At 53.4% G+C, this 25,266-nt stretch overlaps 1 protein-coding gene across 1 annotated transcript in view; it reads left to right on the forward strand.

The window, feature by feature from the left end:
• The window catches only part of SPTBN4 (spectrin beta, non-erythrocytic 4), a 77,260-nt gene that overhangs the window by 15,781 nt on the left and 36,213 nt on the right, over positions 1-25,266 (forward strand). Inside the window, exons 5-17 of the mRNA XM_054710520.1 lie at positions 917-997; positions 2,096-2,211; positions 5,212-5,324; positions 5,419-5,606; positions 5,680-5,797; positions 7,260-7,418; positions 8,644-8,946; positions 9,968-10,118; positions 13,300-14,239; positions 15,779-15,916; positions 18,726-19,476; positions 20,911-21,113; positions 25,167-25,257. Coding sequence (XP_054566495.1) covers positions 917-997; positions 2,096-2,211; positions 5,212-5,324; positions 5,419-5,606; positions 5,680-5,797; positions 7,260-7,418; positions 8,644-8,946; positions 9,968-10,118; positions 13,300-14,239; positions 15,779-15,916; positions 18,726-19,476; positions 20,911-21,113; positions 25,167-25,257 — 3,352 coding nt within the window. The remainder of the gene's footprint in view (positions 1-916; positions 998-2,095; positions 2,212-5,211; positions 5,325-5,418; positions 5,607-5,679; positions 5,798-7,259; positions 7,419-8,643; positions 8,947-9,967; positions 10,119-13,299; positions 14,240-15,778; positions 15,917-18,725; positions 19,477-20,910; positions 21,114-25,166; positions 25,258-25,266) is intronic.

Here is a 25,266-nt window from a genome sequence, read left to right on the forward strand (position 1 = left end):
ATGAACCAGGAGGTCACAGTTCGATTCCTAGTCAGGGCACATGCCCAAGTTGTGGGCTTAATCCCCAGTGGGGGGCATATAGGAGGCAGCCAATCAATGATTCTCTCTCATCATTGATGTTTCTATCTCTCTCCCTCTCCCTTCCTCCCTGAAATCAATAAATATATATATACTAGAGGCCCGGTGCACGAAATTCATGCACTCGAGCGGGGGTGGGGGTTGTCCCTCAGTCCAGCCTGTGCCCTCTCACAGTCTGGGAGCCCGCGGGGAGCGGGTCTAAGCTGTCAGTTGGACATCCCCTAGCACTGCCGCGGAGGCAGGAGAGGCTCCCACCATTGCTGCTGCACTCACCAGCTGTGAGCCTGGCTTCTGGCTGAGCAGCTCCCCCTGTGGGAGCGCACTGACCACCTGGGGACAGCTCCCTTTCTGTCTCCCTCTTCCCCTCCCTCCCTACCCTCTCCCTTTCTGTCTCTCTCTTCCCCTCCTTTCTTTCCCTATCTCTGTATCTTGCTCTCTCTGTCTCTCTCCATCCCTTCTTCCCTCCTTTCTGTCTCTTCCTTCCTCCTCTGCCCCTCATTTTCCCCCCTCCTGTCTGTTTCAATCTCTCTCTGTCTCTATCCTTATGTCTATCTCCATCTCCCTGGTTCCTTGTATCATCTATCTATCTATCTATCTATCTATCTATCTATCTATCTACCTATATCTATCTATCTATCTATCTATCTATCTATCTATCTATCTATCTATCATCTATCTATCTATCTATCTATCTATTATCTATATATCTATCTATCTATTTATCATCTATCAATCAATCATCTATCTATCAATCCATCCATGTCTGTCTCTCCCTCTCTCCCTCTCCCCTCCTGACTTTCTCCATCTCTGCCTCTATCTCTCCCTTCCATGCTGCTAGTTACCCGGAGGTAAACATCCAGAATTTCACCACCAGCTGGCGGGACGGCCTGGCCTTCAATGCCCTCATTCACCGGCACAGGTACCACCCGGCCTGCGGCAACCCAGCCCTGCCCTGCCCTGCCCCCTGCCTCACGTTTCTCAGGTACATGCCTGTACATATATGTATATAGACGATCACAGACACAGGACCTATGCCTTCACCTCTGTGCACATATACATTTCCCTTCACACACACAGGTGCACACACCACATAGACCTCTGCCCAGGCCGCCTACCCTGTGCACACATGGAAACATGCTAGCCTTCACACAGGTGTGTGCACACAGACACTCAGGACCTACGCAGCCTGTGCCTGCCGTCCCCAGGGTGGAGAGCTCCCGCCCCCGTGGGTGGTGCACCTGAGTGTGTGCACAGCACCTTCTCCCATCAGAGTCCTTTCTCTAGTTCACCCCGGAGAGCCTCTGGCCCCATGCATACCATCTAGTCGTACCTCAGAGCCTGGCACTGACCTCTGAGAGGTGGGCACCCACACCAGTCACACCCACATTATGATCATCCACATGACAGATGGGGGAACTGAGACTAAGAGGCTGGGAGGGACTTGCTTTGGTGTGGCAGAAGCCAGAACCCCCACACACACTCATATACACATGGGGAGACCCAGCCGCACCTACACACCCAGACACTCACAAGTTGTAATGGTGCCCAGCTTCCAGTGGTAACACATATTGAGCGCTTTCTGTGTACCCAGAATTGTTTTAAATGGTTTCCAATAAGTCATTGAATAGTCAATGACCCTATGAGGCAGACGCTATTATTATCCCCATTTTACAAACGAGAATGACGAAACTGAGGCACAGGGAGACGAAGTAGCTCCCCCAGATGACAGCCAGGAAGTGGCTGAGCTGGGGTGTGAGCCAGGCAGGCTGGCTGCAGACCTCACACTTCTGACCACTACATGGAAACACACTCAAGCAGACCGTGTGCATCCTGAAGTCTGACAGACACGTGCCCTCACACCTGCAGTACTCACACCCAGCACGCACGGCTTTCCCCTGGGTGGGCCATGCCCTCCCGCCCTCGCCCTGGGTGGGACTCACACAAGGATGACTTTCGCCTGCTTGCCCACTGGCTCTGGAGCCTGCCTGTTGCCTGCCCACTCTGTGCCCCTGCCTAGGCCCGATCTCGTGGACTTCAGCAAACTCACCAAGTCCAACACCAACTACAACCTGCAGAGAGCCTTCCGCACGGCCGAGCAGCACCTGGGGCTGGCCCGTCTGCTGGACCCTGAAGGTGAGCCTTGCGCGACCCCAGTCCTGACTCCCTCTTTGGGGCTGCTATCCCAGTGCCATCCCAAACTCTATTCCATTCTACCCCAACACCACCCCAAATCCCAAGTTCCCTCCCAGCCCCCTCCCCTTCCTCTCTTCCATCCCCTCCCTCTGCCCATCCGCCCCCCGTCCCTTACTTTCTCCATCTCCATCTTAAACCCCAACCCATTTCCATTTCTATCTCCCTTCTTAAATTTCATCTTCAATCATCTCCCCTCCAACCCATCCCTCCCTCCCTAACCCTAGACCCAACACATACCCAACTCCAACACTGTCCCATCCTAACCTCAAGCCCCTTCTCAACATTATCCCTCTCCCCATCCATGAATCTCACTTCCTACCTCATACCTGTCCCCAGCCCATCCCGATGTCTGTCCCCATCCACAACTCTGTCCTCAGCCCCACGCCTTCCTACTTTCAGTCCATCCCTAGCCCCAGCCCAGACTTCAGCCCCATCCCCAACCCATGGTCACACTCCACACCAAACCCCCATCTCTAGAATAACAGCTGCTCTCTTTTTCTGAGCATCTACTGTGTGCCAAGCACATGGCTGGGAATTTGATCAAAACTGTTCCCTTTCATCCTCACACTGACCTGGCTGGACAAACTTGATGAATCCTGTTTTAAAGCGATGAAAACTAAAGGGGGAGAGATGTGAAGTCACTTGCACAGGGTCACACTGAAAACCAGTAAACAGGACTTTCTGATTCCAGACTTCATGGTCTTAGTCATTCCCCTACTTGCCTTGTAGAGCTGCATTTAGTGCTCAGTGCCTGGCACAAGTAGGTCTTTAGTGAACACCAGTTTCACTAGGTGGGCGGAGTATAATGTTGTGTGTCCAATGCATTAATTAAAATGGTCATTAGAGCCCTAGCTGGTTTGGCTCCGTGTATAGAGTGTCAGCCTGTGGACTCAAGGGTCCCGGGTCTGATTCCGGCCAAGGGCACATGCCCGGGTTGTGGGCTCGGTCCCCAGTAGGGGGCGTGCAGGAGGCAGCCAGTCAATGATTCCCTCTCATCATCGATGTTTCTATCTCTCTCTCTTCCTCTCCCTTCCTCTCTGAAATCAATAAAAATATATTTTAAAAAATAAATAAATAAATAAATAAATAAAATAAAATGGTCATTAGAATTTGTTGAGTTTTTCTTCTGTGGCAGGCTATTCTTTATAATACTTACAGTCTTCCTAGGGGTCAGGCACTGTGACTCTGCCTGCTGTAACAATGGGAAAACTGAGGCTTAGAGAAGTTAGGTCTATTTTCTTTTTAAATATATTTTTATTGATTTTAGAGAGGAAGGGAGAGAGAGATAGAAACATCAATGATGAAAGAGGATCATTGATCAGCTGCCTCCTGCACACCCCACACTGGGGACTGAGCCCACAACCTGAGCATGTGCCCTGACTGGGAATTGAACCGTGACCTCCTGGTTCATAGGTTGACGCTCAACCACTGAGCCACGCCAGCCGGGCAGGTCTATTTTCTAAGGACGTGCAGTAATTGGTTGAGCTTGGATTCAAGCTCATGCTGCCTCCAAATGCCATGTCCTTAACCTCAAACCTCATCAACCACTCATTCACTTAGTAAATATTTATTGAGCTCCGACTGTGTTCTGGGCACAGCAGGAAGAGTGGTTAGAAAGACAGGCATAGTCCATGTCCTCCTGGAGATCAAACTGTAGATAAGGACATAATCACATAAGTGAATATCTAATTGCAAAGTATGATAAGAAATTTGGAAGGAACTAGGAGGAAATGATAAGATGCTCTGAGGAAGAATAACAGGAGACCAACTCTAGACAGGGTGAACAGGGAGGTTTGTCTGAGCAAATCTGAATTGAGCCCTGGAGGATGAGTGGGAGTTAGGCACACAGAAGAGGGACCAGTGTTCCAGACAATCCTATATAATAAAAGCCTAATATGCAAATTGTCCCCTCGACTGGGAGTTCGACTGCTCGCTATGACATGTGCTGACCACCAGGGGGCAGCACGGAACATGGTGGGCATCAGCGACCCAGTGCTGGCAGGGGTGGCAGTGGAGGCACTGCCGGCCCTGATGGGCCCTGACCGAGAGCAGGACCGCAGTGAGATGGGGAGCAGGTGAGCGGGCGGTGCCAGGCCAAGGCAGGTGTGAGCGGGGCCAATCGCCCCACTGATCGCCCCACAGACGGTGACCAGTGTGCATTACAGAGAAAGGGCAAATAGCAATATTAAAATGTTTCTTCTAATTATTTTCCTTTCAATGTGCACGAATCCGTGCACCAGGCCACTAGTAAGAATAGAAGAATAGTGTGTGCAAAGGCCCTGAGGTGGAAGGTAGATTGGCGGCTCAGTGGTTAGAGCGTCAGCCCGAGCACTGAAGGTTGCAGGTTTGATTCTGGTCAAGGGCACATACCTGGGTTGCAGGTTTGCTCCCCAAGCATGCAGGAGGCAACCAATCAATGTGCCTTCCTCACATCTACGCCTCTCTCCCTCTCCGTACTTCCCTTCCACGCTTTCTAAAAACCAATGGAAAACATGTCCTCTGGTGAGGGTTAACAAAAAAATAAAATAATAACAACAAGAGATACTTTCTCTATTGTGGTTTATGTGGCAGACACTATTAATCCCACGAGGTAGCTCCCCATTTGTCAAATACAAACATGAAGGAACAGAGAGGTTGGTTATTTTGCCCGTGGCCACACAGCTAGTGGGTTCTTGCCCCGGCCGGTAGCTCAGTTAGTTAGAGCGTTGTCCTGATATGCCAAGGGTGTGGGTTCGACCTCCGGTCAGGGCATGTACAAGAAGCAACTTATGAATGTACAACTAAGTGGAACATCAAAATCGACGTTTCTTTCTCTCTCTCTCTAAAATTAATCAGTAAATTTTTTAAAAAAAGAGTGGGTTCTCCCTCCTGCCCCAATACCTTCCATCCTTCTGCTCGAGTGCTCACTGTCATGCTCCCCGACTTTCCCTTCCCCCCCAGATGTCAACATGGAAGCTCCGGATGAGAAGTCCATCATCACCTATGTGGTCTCTTTCTACCACTATTTCTCCAAGATGAAGGCCCTGGCTGTGGAGGGGAAGCGGATTGGGAAGGTATGAGGAACCAAGGAATGGGGTGGGTGGGAGCCGGGGAATGCCATGGGGCGTACCTGCGGTGGGGCTGACCCCCGCTGCCTGTGTGGGCCAGGTCCTGGACCAGGTGTTGGAGGTGGAGAAGATCATCGAGCGCTATGAGGAGCTGGCGACCGAGCTGCTGGCCTGGATCCACCGCACTGTGGGCCTCATCAGCAACCAGAAGTTCGCCAACTCCCTGAGTGGGGTGCAACAGCAGCTCCAGGCCTTCACGGCCTACTGCACCCTGGAGAAGCCCGCCAAGTGAGGCCCGGCTTGGGGGGGAGGGCAGCAGGTGGAGGTGTGGAGGCGGGTCCCTGAGCTCACGCACCCTCAGGTTTCAGGAGAAGGGGAACCTGGAGGTACTGCTCTTCAGCATCCAGAGCAAATTGCGCGCCTGCAACCGCCGCCTCTACGTGCCCCGGGAGGGCTGCGGCATCTGGGACATCGACAAGGTGAGGCTGAGGGGGTGGGGGGCGGTGTTGCTCTGGGGAGGTGTGTAGGTTGTTCACTGCTCAAGGGAGCCGTTCCCACGTAGACACTGTGGGTCGGATGTTCATTCCGACAGCTTTCCAGCAGTTAAGGGTCAGGAGGAAGCAACATGTCTTTTCCAATTTGCACCAAAGTGCCATTAGTCCTAGGAGTGACCTTAGGCCACGCATGTCAAACTCAAAGGCTCACACGGGCCAAAGAAACAAGGTTTGATCTCGCTCATCTAGGGGAAATGATGAACAACATAGACTGAGGAACAAGAACAGAACCAGAAACAAGGAGGCATCGATCGGACTATCGGGCCTCAGAGGGAGGATAGGGGAGGGTAGGGGGAGGGTGGGGGGGAGGGGGAGAGTTCAACCAAAGGACCTGTATGCATGCATATAAGCCTATCCAACGGTTAAGTTCAACAGGGGATTGGGGCATGCGTGGCGAGAGGGGTGGGATGGGAATGGGGGGATGAGGACAAATATGTGACACCTTAATCAATAAAGAAATTAAAAAATAAAATAAAAAAAAAAAAAAAAAAAAAGAAACAAGGTTTAAGTTTATGTGGGCCACGGAGAACCAGAAGCTTCCATTTCCATAGAAACGTAGGTTTATTTCGATAGAGACACGCTGAATACAAGGGACACGCTGAATACAAAGGGCTGAAATAAATGAGTCACCGTTAACATAAAATAATTGAACATTTTAATAAAAATATATTATTTTTTCATTAACTTACCAGATGCTGAATAACTGCACAAATTAATAAGCGTAACACAAATAAACCTATTTTTCTTGTTCTCTGAAAGCGAAATATTTCTTTTTTTAAAAAATATATTTTATTAATTTTTTACAGAGAGGAAGGGAGAGGGATAGAGAGCTAGAAACATTGATGAGAGAGAAACATCGATCAGCTGCCTCCTGCACACCCCCTACCGGGGATGTGCCCACAACCAATGTACATGCCCTTGACCGGAATCGAACCTGGGACCTTTCAGTCCGCAGACCGACGCTCTTATCCACTGAGCCAAACCGGTTTCGGCTGAAAGCGAAATATTTCTTGTTGTGCACACCAAACAAGTCAGTACAAAACTAATGACGTGGCCGTGGGCTGCTAAAATATTCGCTGCTGGTATTAGTGGAGAGAAATGGTGCGCCTGCGCTAAGGTGCATAAGGGAAACGAATACAACGCAATTATAGTGATCCGTCATTGGTGAATATTGTGGTTCGTTATTAATAATTATGTATAACAGGATATTGTAAAAATTAAGTTACGAAATTTTTATTAAAACGATCCTTACATACCGTTATATTGGCTGGGCCGCAAAAATATTTGTTGTGGGCCGAGAGTTGGACACGCTTGCCTTAGACAGAGAGAGCCAGGCCGTTCAATGAGGAGCGTTATTGGAGTCTGCCTGCCCCCTCTGTCTCCCTAGGCCTGGGGCCTGCTGGAGAAGGCGGAGCATGAGCGGGAGGCTGCCCTTCGGGCTGAGCTGACGCGGCAGGAGAAGCTGGGACTCCTGGCCCAGAGGTTCGACCACAAGGTGGCCATGCGGGAGAGCTGGCTGAATGAGAACCAGCGCCTGGTTTCCCAGGTACTGGGCATGGGGCTTGGGAGGGAGGATGGGGCTGATGCTCCGGGACCAGGGAGGAAGACTTGATCATTTTTTTTAAAGACACTTTTTCTTTTTAAATATATTTTACTAGATGCCCAGTGCATGAATTTGTGCACGGGTGGGGTCTGACTGGCCTGGCCCCAATTGGGACGGATCGGGCGGGCCTGTCCAGAGGAGGAGAAAGTGGGAGGTTGGCTGGCCGGCCTGCCTTGATGGCCTGATCAGGGCTAAGCCGGCTGGGTGGAGGGGCCACGGGAGATTGGCCATCAGGCCCTGCCCCCAAATGGGGTGGGGGAGTCTATCGGGGACGGGGTCAGCTGGGGGGAGGAGCTGCGGGCTGATTGGGGTGGTGGGGGCCCATTGGGGGCTGGGCCAGCCAGGGGGAGGGGCTGCAGGAGGTTGGCCGGTTGCCCCCCCCCCCCAATCAGGCCGGTTCACTGGCCACAGTGGGTATCATAGCGACCAGTCATTCAGGTCGTTATGGCGTTCTGGTTGCTGGCTTTTTATATATATAGATTGATTTCAGAGAGGAAGGGAGAGGTAGAGAGAGATAGAAACATCAATGATGAGAGAGACTCGGCTGCCTTCTGCATGCTCTCTACTGGGGATTGAGCCTGCAACCTGGGCATGTGCCCTGACTGGGAATCGAAACTGTGACCTCCTGGTTCATAGGTCAATGCTCAACTACTGAGCCACACTGGCCAGGCAAGACTTGATCTCTTAAGCAACAGAGAAGTTTTTGGTTAGGTGACAAGAGGGTAGGAAGGGAAAATTGTTCTCCTAAGTGACTGGTGTTGTTTGAGGGTTGGAGGGGGAGGCCTGATATGCAGGGGAACAGGAGAGTGAGGCTCGTCTCCAGGGTAACTAGAGAAGACAGATTCGTATTTTTTTCAGGGATAGGGAGAGTATTTAATTATCTTTTAAGTGACAAACAAGGTTGTATCTGGTGTCCAAGGTAACTCAGGAGGATTGAACTGGTCTCCTAGGTAACAGGATAGGGTTGGCCTGGTCCCTAATCTCTAGGGAAATGGAAGGACGGGGCCTGTTTCCTAGGTAACATGTTGGTAACAAGTTTAGGATTAGAAATGTAACAGGGAAGGATGGGGCTGGTCTCCAGGGTAACAGAAGCAGGTGGGGAGTTCTCCAAGTTCACACTGGGCGGCGCAGGCAGCCTGGGTGAGTGCCTGCGGTCTGCCTGCCCCAGGACAACTTTGGCTACGAGCTGCCGGCCGTGGAGGCGGCCATGAAGAAGCACGAGGCGATTGAGGCGGACATTGCGGCCTACGAGGAGCGGGTGCAGGGCGTGGCGGAGCTGGCCCAGGCGCTGGCGGCGGAGGGCTACTACGATGCCCGGAGGGTGGCAGCCCAGCGTGACAGCGTCCTGCGCCAGTGGGCCCTGCTGACCGGGCTGGTAGGCGCCCGGCGGACACGGCTGGAGCAGAACCTGGCCCTGCAGAAGGTCTTCCAGGAGATGGTGTACATGGTGGACTGGATGGAGGAGATGCAGGTGGGGGCCGGACTGGGGCCAGGGGTGGGTGTGGTGGGCCCGGAGGGGAGGGAGGGATCTAGGCACGGAAAGGGCTACCAGAGACATGGAGAGGGAAGGGGAGAGAGACGATGAGAAAGAGAAAGTCAGGGAGACGATGAGAAAAATGGTGAGAGAAAGGGACAGGGAGAGACAGAGGCAGAGACACAGAAGTAGATTAAAAAGACAGAGATATAGAGAGAGACAGGGAGAGACACAGAGAGAAAGATTATTCCAGGGGAAGATGAGAGAGAGAGAGAGAGAGAGAGAGAGAGAGAGAGAGAGAGAGAGGCGAGAGGGCACTAGAGAGTGGTAGAGAAGCAGACACCAAGTTAGCAATGGAAATCTCTATGGCTACACAGAAAGACACATAGGGAGATGGCATCCACTTGAGAACGACCACACAGAGATACAGAGAGAGATGGAGAAAAGAAGTATGGAAGCAGAGAGACAGTGACACGTGGAGATAAAGACATAGGGATCGAGATAAAGACAGAGAGATGGAGACAGACGTGTAAGGGAGAAAGAGGTGGAGGCAGAGAGAGGAGGTAGAGGATAGAGACGGTGTAAAGCAGGGGTCCTCAAACTACGGCCCACGGGCCACATGCGGCCCGCTGAGGACATTTATCCGGCCCGCCGGGTGTTTTTGCCGCCGCTGCCTGTCCTGCTGAGCAGCCGCCTCGTCCCGGGCCCGCAGTGCGCATGTGTGGAACGTGTGCCGCACTCTCCGCCTCCCCTCCTTCTCTCTGAGGGACAGTGAACTGGCCCCCTGTTTAAACAGTTCAAGGACCCCCGGTGTAAAGAGTAGGAGACAGACTCCGTGACAGCCAGGGCCCCAACGCGTGGCGACGATGAGCGATGGAACATCCAGGGAGAGACCGAGACAGAGGTCAGCGTTCAGGTGATGGTGTAGGAGAGCAGAGGGCTGCCTGGGTCAGGGGGGGTGGCAGAATGGCCTCGGGGCCGAGGCCCAAACGCATCCTCGGTGCTGCCCCTCTCCCAGGCTCAGCTGCTGTCTCCGGAGTGTGGGCAGCACCTGGTGGAGGCAGAGGACCTGCTGCAGAAGCACGGCCTGCTGGAGGGGGACATCGCCGCCCAGAGCGAGCGGGTGGAGGCCCTCAATGCCGCGGCCCTGCGTTTCTCCCAGCTTCAGGGTGAGTCCGGTGCTGGGACTCGGGGAGGAGACTTCCCCAGCTGCTGCTGTTGGACGCCGAGTGGCTCCTGAGAGGGAGAAGGAAGGAGTGAGCGCCCTGTCTGTGGAGGCATCCAAGCGCAGACTAGGACCCCACTCCATCGGGGATGGAGCATCAGGGAAACTGGTGCCCTGAGCAGGAGGTTGAACCACACGACTTCTTCCTGCTTTGAGAGTTTGTAGCAATAGCTCCCATTTGTCGAGCGTTTGTTCTGGGCTGAGCCCTGACAGCTGGGTCGCAGTGGGTACCCTAAAAGGATCGTGTAACGGAATGTGTCGTCAGGGGCCTGTTCACCAGCAAGTGATGGAAACGCAGCTCAGTGAGCAGGAAGGGGGAAGAGGGAGCGAATGTGTTGGCTGATAGAACTGAAATGTCCAGCGAGCGGTGAGGTGGCTTCAGGAAGGGCTGGATCCAGCCATGGTTCAGTGATGCTTTTAGGACTCTCTCTCTCTGACTCTGGCCTCTATGTTTGTGTCACTGTTGGGCAGCCCTTTCCCTTGTGGTGTAGACCTGGGGTCACTCGGCCCCTTTTTACGTTTCAGCAGCCCGCAGGCTCCAGCAGAGCCAGGCCCCTTATTCCCAATAGTTCTGACGAGAGGTGCAGGGGGAGCGTTCCTTAGCCCGCTGTGGGCGCCATCCCCATGGCTCAGACCAGCAGAGTGGCCCTGGGCTCTACAGCGATCTAACTGGCCACATCTTTGTGCTGTACCCACCCCAGGGCCAAGAGTGGGGTCAGCTCCCTCCACAGACTTGGCCTGGGAGAGAGGAGGTGGGCCACCATTACCAGACGCAGGGCCATGGATGCCCATGGGCAAACTGAGGCGGACTCGACTAAAATTCTAATTTACGGATGTCATTTTCCTCCGGCCAAGGACCACCAGGAACCCCCTCCCGTCAGCACGAGCTGGGTTGTTGGCTCTTTGCGCGGACCTTGTGGAAGAGGCCGTGAAGAAGGACTTGTTGTAGGATGCGGCCTGTGTCAGTGGCTTGGGGGATGCTTTGTGTCGTGTATCTTGCTGCAGATGGATGCTGTCAGGAAGTGGGGGCAATGGGCTGATTGCACATCTCAGTCATTTCTCGGGAATTCGAAGAAATCGTTCACCTGAGCTGGGCGAAGGGGTGACCTTGTTGCTGTGTGTGCCCGGGCATCACGATGGAGTGATCGCACTTCGTCGCACTCGGCACAGCTGCAGAGTGCCTGTCTGGTGTTGTACGCTGTGTATGCTGCCTGTGTGCCCTGACATCAGCCAGGGCTGCTTTTCTTTCGCTCGGAGGCCCAGAGCCGCAGAGCCTATGACAGGGTTTTGAGGCTGGTCAGGACCCTTTAGAATCCTGGCTTGAGAGATGGTGGGAGAGTTTCTGACTCTCACAGGCTGGGTCACGTACTAAGAGCAAGTGAGTTGTCCTTCCAAGCCCTGGTGAAGACAGCTCAACCCTGGCTCAGCCCCTCTCAGCCTCATCAGAACCGCAGGAGAGGCTGATGGGACCCTCTCCTGTACCTTGGGGCTGTTTGTCCCCGGAGGCCACCATCTTCTTGTGAGACCTTGGTACTTGGTGACAACCAGCAGCACCATGAAAACAGCCAACGGGCTAGTGGGGGATGTGTGTTGTCATGGTGACAGGAGGCAGCACTGCCTGACAAGTGGTCCAGAGTGTCTTAGCTGATCCTGGGCGAGCAGCTTCCCTCCCTGAGTCTCAGTTTCTTCACCTGTAAGATGGGCTAGTAAGGATGCTGACCTCATGGGGTGGTTGTGAGGACTAAAGGACACTGTGACATTGGGCTGGATACATTGTCTCCATTTATTTTTTTTAGTTGAATGCCTTGGCATTTGGGTCAATTTCTGAGGATGTCCAGAATTATAGAAATTCCATCTAGTAGTGCTGTGACCCAGTCGGAAATACGTTTACTCATGACCCAGAGTTCACACACACACACCAATGTTTTCTCAAACAATGCTACCCCTTACCTTGTGTATTGTATTCTGCTGTATTTTTTTTTCTGATGTATTTTTATTCATTCGATGCTATCCATTAAAGAAATGCTGGCTGCAACCCATTAATTTTGGGGGGAATCATAGACTAGAGGTCTGGGAGGAAAGTGAATTTTTAAAAATATATATTTTATTGATTGTTTACAGAGAGGAAGGGAGAGGGATAGAGAGTTAGAAACATCATCCATCAGCTGTCTCCTGCACCCCCCCCCACTGGGGATGTGCCCGCAACCAAGGTACATGCCCTTGACCGGAATCGAACCCGGGACCCTTCAGTCCGAAGGCTGACGCTCTATCCACTGAGCAAAACCGGTTTCGGCAAAAGTGAATTTTTAAAAATATATTTTTTATTGATTTCAGAGAGGAAGGGAGAGGGAGAGAGAGAGAGAGAGAGAGAGAGAGAGAGAGAGAGAGAGAGAGAGAGAGAGAAACACCAATGATAAGAAACAATCACTGCCTCCTGCCTGCCCCACACTGGGGATCGAGCCCACAACCAGGCATGTGCCCCAACCGCGAATCCAACCATGACCTCCTAGTTCATAGGTCAGCAACGCTCAACCACTGAGCCACGCTGGCTGAGCGAAAACGAATCTTTTGAAGAAAAGGGGAATTCAGGTCATCACTGGGGGTGAATAGGTAAGGCAACAGAGAATGAGAGAGGGAACCCAGAAAATGGCTTAAGAGTAGAGCAGTTTCATTCGGTCCAGTTCTGAAGGAAACACAGTTTACGCGGAATATACTGATTCTAGGACCCTCTGAATCTGTTTCCATCCGCCATTCAGCCAGTAAGTCACTATTTCCATTAGGCGGCTGCTCTGGGCCCGCCCTGTGCTGGACAACGGTGGGGACCAGGTGTGATGGAGACAGCCAGGCCCTGCCCCGAGGAGCTCCAGGTCCAGCGGGGAGGCAGATCAGGCAGTGATAGCCCAGAGGGCCCAAGGCCAGGATGGGGGAAGCCGGGAAGCCTGGGTGAGCCAGAGAAAGCGGCTGCTCCAGACTCGGGTGTCAGGGAAGGCTGCCTGGAAGAGGGGACTCATCACCTGGCCCCTGGTGAAGCTGAGCCAAGGGACGGTCAGGGAGCCGGCACCACCCTCTCTTTGGTGCCTCCTGGCTCGAGCCCAACCCGGGATCCTCCCCTTCTCCTGGCTCAGGTTACCAGCCGTGCGACCCGCAGGTCATCTGCAACCGCGTGAACCACGTGCACGGCTGTCTGGCAGAGCTGCGGGAGCAGGCGGCGCGGCGGCGCGCGGAGCTGGAGGCCTCGAGGAGCCTGTGGGCGCTGTTTCAGGAGCTCGAGGAGGCCGAGAGCTGGGCCCGCGACAAGGAGCGCCTCCTAGAGGCGACAGGCGGCGGCGGCGGCGGCAGCGGGCCGGGCGCAGCGGGTGGCGCACACGACCTGTCCAGCACCGCGCGCCTCCTGGCGCAGCACAAGATCCTGCAGGGGGAGCTGGGCGGGCGGCGGGCGATGCTGCAGCAGGCCCTGCGGCGCGGCGAGGAGCTGGCTGCGGCCGGCGGCGCCGAGGGCTCGGGCGCCGAGGCGGTGCACCTGGTGGGCCTGGCGGAGCGCGCGGCGAGTGCGCGGCGGCGCTGGCAGCGGCTGGAAGAGGCGGCGGCGCGGCGCGAGCGGCGGCTGCAGGAGGCGCGGGCGCTGCACCAGTTCGGCGCGGACCTCGACGGGCTCCTGGACTGGCTGCGCGACGCCTACCGCTTAGCGGCTGCGGGCGACTTCGGCCACGACGAGGCGTCCAGCCGCCGCCTGGCACGCCAGCACCGGGCGCTCACCGGAGAGGTGGAGGCGCACCGAGGGCCCGTGACCAGCCTGCGGCGTCAGCTGGCGACACTGGGGGGCGCTAGCGGCGCCGGGCCGCTGGTGGTGGCGCTGCAGGTGCGCGTGGTGGAGACGGAGCAGCTGTTCGCGGAGGTGACCGAGATGGCTGCGCTGCGGCGCCAGTGGCTGCGGGATGCCCTCGCGGTCTACCGCATGTTCGGCGAGGTGCACGCGTGCGAGCTGTGGATCGGAGAGAAGGAGCAATGGCTGCTCGCCATGCGCGTCCCCGATTCACTCGACGACGTGGAGGTGGTGCAGCACCGGTGAGCGCGCACTTGTGGGACTCCAGGGTCCTCTTCCCTCACCTGTCACCTTCGCTGGTCCAACAGTTCTTGTGTTATCTCAGCTGGAATCGGGGTTCCAGTACAATGGGAATGATAGTTCCAACCCCACAAGTGATGGTGAACAATAAGTGAGCAAATGAGTCTAGAACACTTAGCAAATGCCTGGGGACAGGGAGCATCCCAGGAGCTTTTTTATTTTTTTTTTTTAAAATATATTTTATTGATTTTTTACAGAGAGGAAGGGAGAGAGAGAGTTAGAAACATCGATGAGAGAGAAACATTGATCAGCTGCCTCTTGCACACCCCCCACTGGGGATGTGCCCACAACCAAGGTACATGCCCTTGACCGGAATCGAACCCAGCACCTTTCAGTTCGCAGGCCGACGCTCTATCCACTGAGCCAAACCAGTTTCGGCCATTCCAGGAGCTTTTGCTGTTGCTGCTATGAGGCTGTCTATTTACCGGGCCCCACATTAACCCACGCTTCTCCTGGGACTCCCACGACCGTGTCCACATGTCACCTCCCTCGCTAATAAGTTAGCTCTGGCCCTTGTCACTGTCTTTGCCCTGCTTTACGTTTCCTCATAGCACTTACCACCCCGTGCCATTAGCTACGGATTTGCCCGTTGGCTGACTCAGGAGTGAGTTAAATTAGTGGACGAACTCTCTGCACCTCTTTCTCTGAGCACCTTGTTCATCCATTCATTCCCTCGGCGGGTGCTTTCTGAACCGCGGCTCTGGGCTAGGTCCTTGCACTGGGCATTGCTGGGAACACGGGTCTGGTCCCTGTCCTTGCTGTGCCCAGTGACCTGTGCCTCAGCTTTGGGTATTGTTTTAAACAAGGGAGGGCCTGTCCAGCTTTAAAAGGTCTTCCTGGCTGCTCTGTGGAGAGTGGGCTTGAGGGGGTGACGGTGGTGGCTGGGAGCCCAAAGAGGCAGCTGGGGTGGGGACCCAGGTAGGAGGGGACAGGACTAGACCAGGGCAGGAAGCCAAGTGGATAGGCCATGAGGATGGACAGGCTGCGGGTGGGGAGTTGTCCAAAACAGGGCCCAGGGCTCTGGCCTGGTGGGTAGTGGGGCGGTTCCTGAGATGGGGACCCAGAGGAAGAACAAATCTGGGGGGAGACACTGAAGTGAGTTCGAGTCACCCTGGGAGTGAGGACCCTCAGGAGGTGTGTACAGCAGGCTTTGAGGTTGGAGACAGCTCAAACGGAAAGAGGTTGGGGCAGGAGACTGAGATGTGGGGGTCACATAAGTTTGGGAGTGAGGACTGAGGCTGCGGAGAGGGCGAGGTGGCCCAGGCAGGGTGTGAGGGGAAGCGGAGAGGGCCCAGGACTGAGCCCTGACGACCTGGCAGGTAAGTAGCAGGTAGGAAGAAGAGGAGCTGACAACGCGGCCTGAGAACTCAGGTGAGGCTGGAGAGTTAGAAGATCTGGGAGAAGGCAGTTCGATAAAACCAAAAAGGGGGCAGGTCCCCAGGGTCTAGGCCTCTCTGAAAATGTCCACCCTCCTTCTGCAGGTTTGAGAGTCTGGACCAGGAGATGAACAGTCTGATGGGCCGTGTCCTGGACGTGAACCACACGGTGCAGGAGCTGGTGGAAGGCGGCCACCCCAGTTCGGACGAGGTGCGCTCCTGTCAGGACCATCTCAACAGCAGGTAGGGGCCTTCCCCGGCACCTCAAAACAGTTCTTCCCATCATTCCTTTCCTCATCCACTCGACCGTGGGAATCAAGAATGGGCAATTGCAAACCTCTGAGATGACAATGGCCTGGTAAATCGCCCAAATTTGAGAGAGAGAAAAAAAAAGGTTAATGCCCAGTGCTAGTGATGACGTGATAAAATGAGGATATAGTACATTTCAGTGGGCTATTGATTTATCTGTTCAGAAATAATTTGTTGTATATTTAATATCTTCTGGAAATTTTCCTAAGCATTTTATACACTTCATTTTAGCTCTCAATATTCCAGTTTCCATAGTAAAGATTCCAAAATTCAGAGCTCTTTAAAAATAGTAACAAATTAATACCTTTCTGCCTAGAACACTACCAGCAGTTCTTCCAGTGTGGGTAGGGTTCAGACACAGACCCAGAGAGGTGAAATCCTTAACATGGTTACTCCGTCTAGTAAGTTGGAGTCAAACCCAGTTCTGTCTGAATCCAGAGCTGGGCTCTTGCTTGTATTTATTTACTTAATCCTCACCCAAGGATATTTTCCCATCGATTTTTAGAGAGAGTGAAAGGAAGGGGGAGAGACACAGAGAGAGAAACATCGATGTGAGAGAGACACATCGATTGGTTGCCTCCCGCATATGCTCTGACCAGGGCTAGGGATCGAGCCTGAAACCGAGGTACGTGCCCTTGACCTGAATCAAACCCGGGACCCTTCAGTCTGCAGGCCCATGCTCTGTCTACTGAGCCAAACTTGCTGGGGCTTGATTGCATTTATTCAGTCTTCCCGGCAACCCTGTAGGGTATAGGTTACCCCGTGTTAAAAAGGAGGAAACTGGAGCTCAGAAAGGGGAAGACATTGGCCCACGGTCACACAGCAAATTAGAGAGTCAAGCTTGGATTTGAAATGGGATTTGTCTGATTCCAAAGACTGTGCTCTTAACTGCTGTGCTATAAGATAGCAATACGCAGTGATTTTATAGCCTGGACAATGTGAAAGCATCAGGGCTTAAAAAGATAACAAGAATGTTGCAGCCTTTAGAGAGATTATATGCCAAGTGCTTTAGCCACGTGATCTCATTAACACTCAATGAAGTGGACATTATTATCCTGATTTTTCTAGATGAGGAAAATGAAGATCATAGAGGGAAATGATTTGCTGAAGGTCACGTGGCAAATCTGGCCAGAGCAGAACTTGAACTTGGGTCCTTCCCATGTCAGAGTCCGAATCTCTGCCTTTGTGGCATGTCCATTCTAGAGAGGGCAGAGAGTTAACAAATAAACTCATAAACGAACGAGCTATTTAGAGAATTGTAAGGATTCATGCAGGAATTAGAGGACAGTGATCTGGCAGTCAGCGCAGCTGAGGCAAAGCCCTGAGTCAGAGAAGAGCTTGCTGTGTTCCAAAGAGCATCCTCCCTCAGTGACAGTAGCAAACAGGTGCTGTTTGAAGCATTTTCTAGATCAGAACTCATTTGACCCTCATAGCACCCCTGTGAGGCAGGTGCTGTGCTCTGATTGTGTCCGTTTTACTGCTGGGGAAACTGAGGCACGGAGAGGGTTACTAGCCAAGGCTACACACCTCGGATTTGACTCCAGGCCACCCTGCTAGGATCCTATGCTTGTCCCCAGACCACACACCATCCATGAAGGGGAACTGAGGCCCAGAACAGTGCCATCACTTGCTCGAGGACACAGAGCAGTACGTGATTTTTCCATTCAATTATTTTGGAATAAAAACAGGTTTTCCTTTTGCATCACTGTCCTCAGCGCCTGGTTCATGGTACCTGATCAGTTACTTTTCGTTGAACCCAACATATCTAATTTCATCAACTAGCACTTCTCTCAGGGCTGATGTCCTAGCTGAGATGACGAATGGTGTGTGGACTCTGGTTTCAGAACCTCTTTACACTCTTACACTCTGTAACCCTCTTTACATGCTGTAACCCACTAAACTAAGTTATTTGGAGTCTTAACCCCAAATAGTTTAATTTAGCCCTAACCGGTTTGGCTCAGTGGACAGAGCGTCAGCCTGCGGACTGAAGGGTCCCGGGTTGGATTCCAGTCAAGGGCGTGTACCTTGGTTGCGGTCACATCCCCAGTAGGGGGTGTGCAGGAGGCAGCTGATCGATGTTTCTCTCTCATCGATGTTTCTAACTCTCTATCCCTCTCCTTTCCTCTCTGTAAAAAATCAATAAAATATATTTTTAAAAAATAGTTTAATTTAGTGGGTTATAGCTATCAATACTTACTATATTAGAAATTAATGCCCGGCTGGTGTGGCTCAGTAAATAAATTAATATTGAGTAATTTTAAAATATTGTCATCTAAAAATAATAATCAACCTATTATGTTAATTTTTTTTCATGAAAAAGCTATTTTTCAAAACAAAAAGTGTAGTGAGAAGAATGGCAGTGTTTGGCATTTTTGCAAATCTCTTGAATGTGGCTTAAAAGAAGGCAGCTGGGTTCTCGGGTCTGCTTCGGCGCTGGGTCTTTGTCCTGCAGCCTCTGGAGAACTCCGCTGTGCTCCCTGGAGACAATGCGAGCGCAAAGGCAGATAGCGTCTTCGCGTTATGATGGAGATAGTTTGACCTCGCTCAGATTTCATTTCGAGAACCGCTGCTCTAAGCAGATGTGCGGGTAGGGCTCCATTTTCACCCAGGCAGAAACCGGGGCTCCGTAATATCAAGTCTCTCCAAGGTCACCCAGTGGCTGGGTTCTACCCTGGGTCCGTCGGCCCTCCACACCCAAGAGGCGGCCCTGTCCCCCTCGAGCCACCCTCCTTCCCTTGGGCAGGTGGAACCGCATCGTGGAGCTGGTGGAAGAGCGCAAAGAGCAGGCGAGCGCGGTGCTCCTGGTGGAGAACCACGTGCTGGAAGTGGCCGAGGTGCGTGCCCAGGTGCGTGAGAAGCGGAGGGCCGTGGAGAGCACGCCCCGCGCCGGCGGCGCCCTACAGTGGCGCCTTAGCGGCCTGGAGGCCGCTCTGCAAGCGCTGGAACCGCGCCAAGCGGCCCTCCTGGAGGAGGCGGCGCTGCTGGCCGCGCGCTTCCCCGCGCAGGCTGCGCGCCTGCACCAGGGCGCGGAGGAGCTGGGCGCCGAGTGGGGAGCGCTGGCCAGCGCGGCTCAGGCCTGTGGCGAGGCGGTGGCGGCGGCTGGGCGCCTGCAGCGCTTCCTTCACGACCTGGACGCTTTCCTGGACTGGCTGGTGCGCGCCCAGGAGGCGGCGGGCGGGGACGAGGGACCCCTACCCGGCAGCCTGGAGGAGGCGGACGCGCTGCTGGCGCGCCACGCGGCGCTCAAGGAGGAAGTGGACCAGCGCGAGGAGGACTATGCCCACATCGTGGCGGCCAGCGAGGCGCTGCTGGCGGCCGACGGCGCAGAGCTGGGCCCCGGCCTGGCGCTGGACGAGTGGCTGCCGCACCTCGAACTTGGCTGGCACAAGTTGCTCGGCTTGTGGGAGGCGCGCAGGGAGGCGCTAGTCCAGGCCCACGTCTACCAGCTCTTCCTGCGAGACCTACGCCAGGCGCTTGCCGTGCTGCGCAACCAGGTGCCAGCGTGGGGGTTCACGCGGGTCGGGGTCGGGGTCCCTGGCGCGACAGGGAAGTGAATGGAGGCGTGTGTTTGGGGGACCAGTGGGTGGTCTGTTGGAGGTGAGTGGAAGTGGGGAAAGTATCTGGTACAGTTAGTTGCATTTGTGAACATGTGTGGGCGTGCGTGTAACAGAATTTGATGGTTAGGATGGGAGGGTTGATGTCTTAGCTGAGGTGACTCAGTGTGGGGACCATCCTGAGTGAGTGATGCACTTGGCTATTCATTGGCGTGGCTTCCTGCGTTTGTGAATTCTCTGGAAGGAAATAGAGTATGAGGATGACTGGTGATGGTTAGTGGGGTTCAAAAAAACTCTTGGGGGTGGATAATCTTTATCCTAACAGAGGACAGAGGGTAAAAATTGTGGAAGTAGGTAATTCAGGCAGAGAGATTATTTGGATCAGTGAATGATTGTGGATTATGAGGTTGTGGGTGCTTAAATTAGCAGATGATCTTCTTACTGGGGCCGGCGGCTGGCAGATTCTCCGGAGGCGGTAACTGTGTTTGTAGCCTGAGGAATCGAGTGTGCTGGTTCTCCGGGAACAGCGATCCACTTTTGAGATCATTCTGGCTTGGGAACCAATTTTGGGATTTGGGCAAGATAGGACACCAGCTTTCAGATTGTCCAAGAGTAGGTACCAACTTCCGGGGATCATTTGAGAAAGAGTGACCACCAGTGCTGGTCACCTAAAGAAAGCTGACTTAGTGGGAGGATTATCTGGGGGGGGGAGGGGACAGACGGGAGCCCCTAGAATCATGGGGTTACTAAATATTGTAGCTGAGGTGGCCTTGAGAGACCCTTTCTGACCAGCCCCCCCTACACACACACACTTTTTACCAGTTAGAAAAACAACCCAGAGAAGGAAATAAGTTCCTTGAGGACACAGCATCCAGTTCCGTCTTTATCAATTAACCAAGTATTTACTAAGTGCCTTCTCTGTAGGAGGCACTACTGTGGGGCTGAGAACACATAAGGAAACAAACCACAAAATCCCACCTGCACATGGCTGGCATTCTAGTGTGTGTGTGTGTGTGTGTGTGCGGGGGAGGAGACACTAAATGAGTAAATGCACATATGCTGTTATGTCAGGTATATGCTAGAAATAATAAAGCAGGGGGAAGGGATATGGCGGGGGTGGAGAAGGGTGATATTTCTGGCCGAGATCTGAAGCAAGTGAAGGAGCCAGCCCTGGGGATGTCTGGAGGGACAGACTACCAGACAGAGGGACCAGCATGGGCAAAGGCCCTGCGTGGGGCTGGACCATACCTGATGTGTGTGATGCCAGAAGCAAGAGGGAAGAGAGCAGTGTGGGAACCCAGGTTGGCCTCCTCTCCCAGGTCCTGGAATGGGGGGGGGGAGGGGGTGATCTGACCTGTGCACCACCCTTCCCAGGAGTTGGCACTGTCGCGCCTGGAGCTCCCGGGCACAGTGGAGTCGGTGGAGGAGGCGTTGAAACAACACCGGGATTTCCTCACCACAATGGAGCTGAACCAGCAGAAGATGCACGTGGCGGTGCAGGCGGCGGAGGGCCTGCTGAGGCAGGGCAACGTCTACGGGGAGCAGGCCCAGGAGGCTGTGGCCCGGCTGTTGGAGAAGTAGGTCCTTCCGTCCCCGGGGCAAGGGGAGGGGTGAGGAGGCCCAGGTCCTGCTCCTTTCTATCCCAGTTTCTGCTTCCCTGCCCCTCTCTGATTTCTCCTTAATTCTATATTGCTTTTAGATTTCATTTAAATTGACATTTTGTGAAAAGGTATCTAACTGGTGGCTGTCAACCCAAAGATACTAGAGGATAGATGATGGAAAGTTTCTCAATGTTGCCGTATCTTCCCGGATGCCCCGAATCTGCCCTGCTGCTCTGGCCCCTCCCTGGGAACCCGGGACATCCCCTGATTCCTAGCTAACGGCCACACACAGGTCCTGTCCCAGCTTTTCAGGTGGGGTGGTGTCCCCTGCTGGGCTGGTTGTCAAATATTGGGAAGGAACCACCTGCTGGTTCTCTAGGAAGTGGTATGCAGAGTGTGTGTGTGTGTGTGTGTGTGTGTGTGTGTGTCACCATCTACCTGTCACCACTGCCCTGTCTCTTGACTGTCCTTGTACTAATCATTTATTGAGCATCCACTGTGTGCCAGGCACTATTCTAGACCCTGAACAAAGGAAAACGAAATCTCGGCTTTCAAGGAGAGTCCTTTATAGGGTTTCCTCCAGACCCACTTCCTTGTCACTCTCACTGTTTCTGCCCCGCCTGGTGACCCCAGCTTTCCCCTCTGCCCTGATCCAGGCTGGAAGAGGGCTCCGCGGCCCTCCTTGTGTCTTCTCACCTCTTTTAAAAATATATATTTTTATTGATTTCAGAGAGGAAGGAAGAAGGAGAGAAAGGTAGAAACATCAGTGATGGGAGAGAAACATTGATAGGCTGCCTCCTGCACGCCCCCAACTGGGGATCGAGCCTGAAACCCGGGCTTGTGCCCTGACCTAAAATCAAACCATGACCTCCTGGTTCATGGATCGACTGACGCTAAACCACTGAGCCACACCGGCCGGGCATGTCTTCCCATTTCTTGATGGAAAGCACACCTCTTTACCACCATCCACACCCCCAAGGCCCCAGCCTCCTTTTCCAAGGCTGGAGCTTGCTAAAGGAAACTTTTAAGGGAATGCTGGTCCCGAGGCCGAAAACTCATGATCCAGTGTCCCCACTCCAGGCCTGACCCTTTCTTCCCTTGTCTCTTGTTTCTTCTTTTCTTTTCTTTTCTTTCTTTCTTTTTTTTTTTGTTAATCCTCACCAGAGGATATTTTTTTCATGCTTTTCAGAGAGAGTGGGAGGGAGAAAAAAAGGGAAGGAGGGAGGGAGGGAGGGAGAGAAAGAGAGAGGAAAGAGAGAGAAAGAGAAAAACATTGATGTCGATACACATCCACTGGTTGCCTCCCACACGTGCCCCAACCAGGGGGCGGGGAGAGACCCCACAACCCAGGTACTTGCCATTGACTGGGGAATCGAACCTGAGACCTTTGGTGTGTGGGCTGGTGCTCTAACCACTGAGAAACACCTGCCAGGGCTATCTCTCTCTCTTTTTTTTTTAATATATATTTTTATTGATTTCAGAGAGAAAGGGAGAGGGAGAAAGAGATAGAAACATCAATGATGAAAGAGAATCATTGATTGGCTGCCTCCTGCACACCACCTACTAGGGATTGAGCCCACAACCCAGAATCGAACCCGGAACCCTTCAGTCTGCAGGCTGACGCTCTATCCACTGAGCCAAACCAGCTGGGGCATGGGCTGTCTCTTATTTCTGAGTGTCCGCTGTATGCCGGGCTCTGCAGAACTGAGGAGGAGGAGCCTGAAGGATGGTCACTCTCTGCTTCACTCTTCATCCCTTTTCAGCCATTAGTTGCTCCTTTCATTCTGCTGTTTATTCATTTATGCTTCAGTCAAATAAACAGGTAGAGTCTGTACTGGGTTCTGAGCCCTGTGTGGGGCAGAGCAGTGACCAGTACAGGACACGATTCCTGCCCTCACAGAGCTCGCCCACTGTCTGACAAGGATGGGAGAGCTGCAGGGCACTGTGTGAGCCCAGAGGGTACATCTGCCCAAGGCTTGTGCCGGGTGAGGCTGGGAGCACAGCAGGAATTGAGACAGACCCAATTCTTGCACCACCGCCCCTCCCAGGTCCCAGATATTTACTGGTCTAGGGATGGTTTTCCCACCAGGTGGAAGTAATAAAACATCCATTCATGGAGGGGGGTATTACTGTCCACACACAAAAGTGGGGCACAACCATGCAGAGTGCCAGATCCTAGTCCCAGCTCCACCCCTCAACCTGTGAGATTCAGGGCAAGTCACTTATCCTGTCTGTGGGCCTTGCCTAGCCAGGAACCTGACCCAGCCCGGGTGCCAGGTGCTGTCCTTATCTGCATTTTGCACATGAAGCTTAGAGAGGGTCATAACTTGCCCAAGGTCACAGCCAGGAAGTGGCCCAGATGGGATTGGAACCATGCCATTTTTCACCCTCCTGGAGGTTTTCCTCATCCCGAGGACTGATGGTTGACATGTTGACTGGTGATGGCCTGGAGGGACTAATTTCAGTTCATTTTCAGAGGCATTTGATTGGCTTCTGAGCTGAGTCTGGGCATGAAAATGTCAGCCCTTTGCTTGTTTGTCTCTGGCCCTTCCTATGCTTTCTTCCAACTGTGCCCTGGCTCTCTCTCTAACTTTTTCTCGCCTGCTCTGTCTCTTGGCCTCCAGCCTCGATCTATCTGTGCATTTCTATGTCTCTTTCCTTCCCTCTCTCTCTCTCCTTGTTTTTCTGCCTCCATCTGCTCTCTTCTCCTCTCTCTCTCTCTCTCTCTCTCTCTGACACTTTACCTTTGTTTCTGTCATCTCTTTTTCTGTCTCTCATTCATTCGTTCGTTCATTCATTCATTCAACAAATATGTATTGAGTACCTACCCTGTGCCAGACTCTTGTCCTGGGCATTGGGGATACAGCTGTGAACAACACAGACCAAAATTCCTGCCCTCGTGGAATGACACCCTCCAGGGGCAGACAGACAGACACGATAAACAAATAGCATATACATTGTGCTAGTGTTAAATGCAAGGAAGAAACTTAAGGAAGGAAAGAAAGACAGAACGTGTTGGGGAGTGGCCAGAAAGGGCCTCAGTGAGAAGGCGACATCTGAGTAGATGACGGGGAGAAGAGCGTTTCGGGCAGAGAGGGCAGCCAGCGGCAGGCCATGGGTGGGAGTGGCCTGTTCCAGGCGCAGTGACATTAGCTGCGCCCAGCCCCTCCACCAGGCCTCTTGGGCATTTTGCCCTACACTGTGGGCCTGGGGCCTGGGGCCAGCCTGGTCAGCTCACTCAGGCCAAGGGTCTGCCCCTCCTCGCTGGCACACCAGCCCACCCTCCCTGTAGCTCCAGCCCCTTTTCCCCCAGGCCCTGCTCTCTTCCCTCTACCCAACTCTGTTGTTCTCTCTCTCTCTCTCTCTCTCTCTCTCCTCTCTCTCTCTCTCTCTCTCCTCCCTCTCTCTCTCTCTCTCTCTCTCTCTCTCCTCTCTCTCTCTCTCTCTCTCCTCTCTCTCTCTCTCTCTCTCTCTCCTCTCTCTCTCTCTCCTCTCTCTCTCTCTCTCTCTCTCCTCTCTCTCTCTCTCTCTCCTCTACTGCTGCCTATCTTTCTGTCTCTCTGGCAATAATGCTGCTCCATTTCTTTCCTTTCCTTTTCCTAATTTCTCTACCTTGGTCTCTTTCTTTTTGTCGCTAGGTCTCTGTCAACCACTCCCCCTTGAGGTCTTTGCTTATTTCTTTGTCTCTGGTCTTGTGTCCATGTGTGTCTCTGTTTTTCTCTCTCTAGGCCTTTACAGTCTCTCTAAGTCCATCTCTCCCTCTTAATCTCTCTCTAGGTGTCTCTCACTAAGTTTCCTGTTATCTCTGTATCTGTTTCTTCCCAGATGTCTGTCTGTCTCTCTCTGCACCTCTCCACCTCTGTCCCTGGCTCTGCCCCACTGATGTTGCTTTGCCTCTTCCCCTGTTCCCACCTTGCTGTCATCTCCTCCTTCACCTCCTCCTCCCTGCCCAGCCCCATGCCCTCCCTCACAGCCCTCCTGCCAGTGCGCCCACTCAGGTTTCCCCAGTCCCTATCTCCCCATCCTTAGGAGCCAAGAAAACCAACTTCGGGCCCAGCAGTGGATGCAGAAGCTACGAGACCAGCTTGAGCTGCAGCACTTCCTCCGAGACTGCCACGAGGTAGGAACC

This window comes from Eptesicus fuscus, chromosome 21, assembly GCF_027574615.1.
Source record: "Eptesicus fuscus isolate TK198812 chromosome 21, DD_ASM_mEF_20220401, whole genome shotgun sequence".
NCBI lineage: Eukaryota > Metazoa > Chordata > Mammalia > Chiroptera > Vespertilionidae > Eptesicus > Eptesicus fuscus.